We start from the raw sequence: 5,456 nt of genomic DNA, 5'->3' as shown, positions 1-5,456 counted from the left end.
GGAGGGGGTTTTCCATCTTGATTCCATGGAACCCAAAAATACAAATGCCTCAAGACGCTGCTATTGAATTAAATAAATATAGCCTTGGTAGTATAGATAGAAGTACAACGGAATATGTCAGCTTTCCACTTCCGCTTCCTTCCTCCCGTGAGCTCGTACGCGATTCACACAGAGAGCTAGGAGCAGGGATGTGTTGTGTGACGCGGTGCTGAAAGTACTTGTCACACGAAATCCTCACTGATTTGTCAATTCGTATGTCTGTCGACATTTTGTGATAAAAACAACACTCAAGAAATCACAAAGGACCTACCTACACACCTGAGGTTTATAAGCACGCTGCAGTTTTCAGTCTGAGAGAAGCTAGAGAATATGGCGAGGACGCAGTTTCCAACAGAGGAAGCGGTGGCGGCGATTTTGGCGAGTAGCGACGAGAACAGAGGAGCTTCAGAACCTGAAGGCTTCGATTCCTGCGACGAAGAGGAATATGCAGACAGAATGGATCCATTTAAAGATGGGTAAGTGTATTTACTAAACTTTGTTTTGCAATAGCATATTTAGCGCACGGCTACGCTGTGCGCTACGTGTCCGTAATGCTGCGTTCACACCAAACGCGAATTTGACGCGCCAGTAGATTACATGGAAATTCAATGCAAAGACGTGATAGGTTTCGAAAAAAGCTTTTTCTGTTGCTCAATCGAAACTTACACAGTCATCTTTCTTTCAGTGAACGTAGTACTGAAGAGTATTCTTTCAATCCCGGGTGATCATAGGAAGTAATAGTCCGGAATGCGATGAGGTATAATTAAAAAGTATTTAATAAAAGGTTGATCACAAAAAACAGCTTATGCATTCTCGATTGAGGCCCTCTCTTTCTCACACATTCACAGTCTGTCCCCCAGTTACCTGCCGCCTCTGTGGTCCAAGAGAAGCCCCTTCCAGTCAGTTAGTTCTATTTTTCACACCTTTTCGTGCCTTTTTACTCGTTCATTGGCCTGCAGCTTCAGGGGCGGTGCTATTCTTCTTCTTCTCTAGAAAACGGGTAGATTCTATCATCTCAAAAGTCAATGTTCAGCTCCGCCACCTCAAGCGAACAGGCAACTACCGTACACTTCCTTCTAATAAAACAGTACCCTGGCATCCACATGCACTATGCAAACGTTGTTTTAAACTCCATTCACACATTCATCATTAATAAAAACAGTGACCTTCATATGCACACAATTACACAATCTTCATAATAATATCACTTATTAATGATCATATTTCTTGCATTGTAATGTACACAAACAATTTATTTTACACTGTCCAAGTCCAAATGTGACAAACTAAGTTTAAAAAACACTACAGTACTGACTAGTAGTAATTTGATTTACAGAAAAGATTCAGTGGACAACATGCAGCTTCGCTACAGCCACCTACACCTACGCTGTCCTAGGCATAGATATATGATATTACTCCCCTCTAGCTCCTCTGCACTGGCTGTAAATAGTGTGCCAGTACTTTAAGGAACAGACTGACTATGAATAAGTACCTCATACAACCCCACTTTTAAACATACACACTATTCCTTTAACAATTCACCCTAAAGCTTAGAGTTGAACCACCTACATACTTCGGGCTCTTTAATAAATGTAATTTTATGTTAAAGTTTAAATACAATAAATTAAAGACAAATTAATTGCCCCTGTAATGGGCCATTTGCAAAATTACTCAAACTCACAGTTTACATTTTTCAGAATACAACTTTTATTTTCAGTTTCACAATTTGATTTGCAAGTTGTACATTTCCCATGGAATAAAGTTTTGCACTTTATGCAACAACATTTTATAGGCTATATTTATATACACATAAACTGTAAAAAAAAACATTGATGTTGAAAACCTTGCACCTGTCTTTTAAGTAGTACAATTCAAGTAGCTATTCAAATACAATACATATAATATTATATACAATATATAAACATAAATATTTAGACATCAGTTAGCATCATCATTTCTTATGACACATCACAAGTACATGTACAATTCAAGTAGCTATTCAAGTACAAATAAATAAAAATATCATATTTAATACATTATTTAAACTTAAATATTAACACTTAGCACCATCCTTTTTCTTATGTGACACATCACATCACTGACTCGATGGTTATGTCCTGTCCTTTGCTGACTCTTTCCTCAAGAGGACAGATGATCAGCGGGGCGGTGTTCCTCCCATCATCTCGAACACAGGGGTTGAAGTACGGTTTGAGGGGCTCGTTGAAGTCACAGCCGCTGAAAGTGTAAATGTGGGTCTTTGCCTCTGCGTCGTAGAAGGACACCGTTCCTTCCTCGTAGTCCAGGAACACGCCCACTTTCTGGGGTGTTTCCTGGAGGTGGAGGGTGACAGAGGGGCCGGCACAGGCGCTCAGTTTGCCGCCTCTCCGCCGACAGATCGCCCAGTAACCATTATCAGGACGCACCATGATGGCCCCCTTCCTGTTGATGGACTCCCTGGTCACGCCCAGATCCCAGTCGGCTTTGTTTCCAACCTGAACCACAATTTACGAAATACAGTCAGACATGAATACTTCCTGTAAATGAAATGCTTTCCCGCAATAAAAATTCAGTTTGCTTGTTTCTGAGCTCTTTACCTCAATCACCCAATAGCGTCTTCCAGATGCAAAGCTTTGTTTCCCCAAAACGCAGACGCAGGAGTCAAACCGCTGAGGATTGTCTGGGAGTAGGATAGTATTCCTCTGGCTGCTGACGGTCACCTGTGGATCAACATGATCATCGTTACTATTGCAGGATGTTTGAGAGTGGAGGCTCAATAATTGTAATCTCAAACAGCTGTGTATTTAATATAATGAATGTACAATCAGACAATACCTTCTTTCTGTCTGGTGACAGGACGAGCCAGCCTGAAGCCGTCTCAGGGTCCAGAGTGACATTGACTGCAGAAACAAAGAAGAAGAACAGTGAGTCAGGTCATAAGAAGAAGAACAAGGTTAAACTAGGTTATTGAAATAAGCAATGAATGTCTGATTGCACAGGTAACATACCTGCATATTGATTCAGCTTGTGTGCTTCTGCAAAAGAGAGAAGAAAAAGGTTATTTTCATGCACTGAATTTCCCAACAATCTTTGGTAGTTCAATGAAGTAGATCTTATTTCTTTTCCAAAAGACTACTGACCATCTGCAGACAGTTTGTCCGAAATATCCTGGCAGATGTCGACTAGCTTGGAGAAGGCTCTCGTCACCGTCCCCATGCAGTTATCAGACTGGAATGCGACCTCAGACCACTCTCTAGTGGATGGGAGTCGACTTAGAGACGGGAAAGTCTGAAGTGGGGAAGAACGCACGGGTTTGTCATGATTACAGTTGTTGAAACGATGACGCTGCACAGAAAGGATGAAATTCCCTTCAGGTTTCTCACCTGCAGGAGGTGAACAGGGCTCTGATCTTGCTCTAGCTGCCTCAGCTCGATGCCTCTCGCCTGCAGCTCACGGATTTCCTGCACCAGCTCCTCAGAAAGCTCCCTGGCTCTCCTCTCAGCTTCTAGCTGATTCTCCTCCAGCTCCTTCACGAGCCTGGCCTGGTTCCTCTCGATGGCGGTTATCAGCAAGCCGCAGACCTGAGCACTGCCCTGTATCTCCCTCTCTGTGATTTGCTGTCAATTGAAACGATATAAACGGTTACTTTTACAGATAAAAACAGACAAACGTGGCAGTAAGACCTTTTATTTAATAGGAACTTACTTTGCTTTGATCCACAGCATTTTTTATCTGCTCCATTTTTCCTCGTCTGGCATGGATCATCTGTTTAATGCTGGTCTTTGTGTCCCTCAAAGAAGTCTGCAAAAGAAAAGACAATGTTAATTGTTTTGATGCAGCTGAGAGAATAATTTTTTCTCACTTAAGAAATTCAATAGAAAAAAAAATTGAGGAAAGCAAGATTCTATGAAAGATAAAAAATTCAAATTGTCAAAGTTCATATGAAGATGAAGACTAAAAGAACAGTTTTCTCACCTTGACCCTCTTCTTCTCGTTCTCGATGGGAACTATGTTGTGGTGTCTGTGTTCCCTGTCTGTGCATTTCACACAAACAGGCTTCTGGTCACTCTGGCAGAACATCGTCAGCGGCTTCTTGTGTGTTCTGCAGTGGTGACTGACGATGAAACTGGTCGGATCCGTCCGCTGGTGTTCCTGCAGCGCTGGATCCCTCAGGTGTGGTGTGAGGTGCAGTTCACAATAAGAAGCCATGCACGTCAGACACGACTGGACCGATGGGGATTTTTCTCCGCAGCAGATGTCACAGGGAACTTCGTTAGCCGGCATAAGTGGGATGGGGGAATTTCTTCTGGATTCTGAGGGCCCTGCCTTCTCCCATTGAGACCTTTGGATTGTATTCAAATTCTGTTAAATCTCAATGAAATTAAGATATCTCGGGTTTATTATGGTTTGCTTAAAAAATGTAAAAAGAGACAGCTTTTAACAACAAACCTTTTGATGAAGTCAATGATTTCAGCATATCCAAGGTTAATCCTGAGTTTTGGGCGCCTTCTGAATGTCTCTTTGCACAGCGGACACTCATGCTTCCTCTTCGTATCCCAGAATTTCTCGATGCAGCCCAGGCAAAAGTTGTGACCACATGGGATGGAGGTCGGGTCGGTGAAGATGTCCAGACAGATGCAGCACTTGAACTGATCCTCCAACGAAACGGCAATGGCCATGTTTGCGACTGGAAAAAAACATATGCGTGAAATTCTTGCGCACTTATAGCTTTATCATGGGCAAAGGAATATTTTTGCTTCTGAAACAGAAGTTGAACCTGAGTTGGGCCATTATATAATAAAAAATTCTGCAATTAATCTTTTATGAATTTTAAATAGGTCACATAACTGCTATGTACAACTTTCAACATTTGTGCAATACAATTTTGTGTTGTAGTTCAATTGAACGCCACACAGTAACTATAAATAAACAGATTACAGTTAACAAAGCTGCATGAGGTTACAAGACACCGGAAAGGAGTATCAACCATTACAGCACTTATATTTTTCAATAATACCAGAAAGAGTAAAAGAAAAGCAATGAACATATCTTCTAGGCTTTTAAGACAAAGTTAGCAATACAACATAAAACAAAACCTTAACATGTTTTTAATATTAGTTTTGTCTACCTTGATGTGTTGTCATGTCGAGTGTCCTGATCGTCCTCATAAGTCGAGCATACACTGCAGAATGCAGGTAGTGCAGGTTTAAATAGTGAGAAGCACTCCTTGTTTTCAGAGGGATTCGTCACTCTTGTCTGATTACCGTTTAGCTCCTCCTCGTCCAATACATAATAATTACTCATTCGTTCTGGTACATCTTGTACCTTGGCTTTCACTAATTACTTGAGGACAGAGGAAGTTGTGCAGGTACTGAAGAGTTGGCCCTCAGCTGCAGATCAAGCTGCACTGGTGAATGTTT

At 41.6% G+C, this 5,456-nt stretch overlaps 1 protein-coding gene across 1 annotated transcript; it reads right to left on the bottom strand.

Annotated features, from left to right (window-relative positions):
• Positions 1-1,784: 1,784 nt before the first annotated feature.
• LOC306734876 (zinc finger protein RFP-like) lies at positions 1,785-5,199 on the bottom strand. Its single transcript, XM_079216281.1, has 10 exons — positions 5,165-5,199; positions 4,486-4,723; positions 4,012-4,378; positions 3,742-3,837; positions 3,420-3,653; positions 3,177-3,324; positions 3,045-3,071; positions 2,872-2,936; positions 2,634-2,756; positions 1,785-2,531 (listed from the first exon to the last, which is right to left on the bottom strand). Exons 1-10 carry the CDS (start codon positions 5,178-5,180, stop codon positions 2,130-2,132), a joined length of 1,716 nt encoding a protein of 571 aa, XP_079072407.1. The 5' UTR covers positions 5,181-5,199; the 3' UTR covers positions 1,785-2,129.
• Positions 5,200-5,456: the final 257 nt, after the last annotated feature.

The sequence above is a fragment of the Taurulus bubalis genome (genome assembly GCF_910589615.1).
Source record: "Taurulus bubalis genome assembly, chromosome: 3".
NCBI classification, from domain to species: domain Eukaryota; kingdom Metazoa; phylum Chordata; class Actinopteri; order Perciformes; family Cottidae; genus Taurulus; species Taurulus bubalis.
Note: the sequence above shows the minus strand (reverse complement) of the source record. Positions and strands in the feature narration are given on the sequence as shown.

Excerpts from the sequence above, each read along its gene's own strand:
- LOC306734876 (XM_079216281.1), bottom strand. Across the intron at positions 3,325-3,419 it reads GCCCTGTTCACCTCCTGCAG|ACTTTCCCGTCTCTAAGTCG; the intron begins GTGAGAAACCTG and ends TCCCCACTTCAG. Across the intron at positions 2,937-3,044 it reads CAAGCTGAATCAATATGCAG|TCAATGTCACTCTGGACCCT; the intron begins GTATGTTACCTG and ends TTGTTTCTGCAG.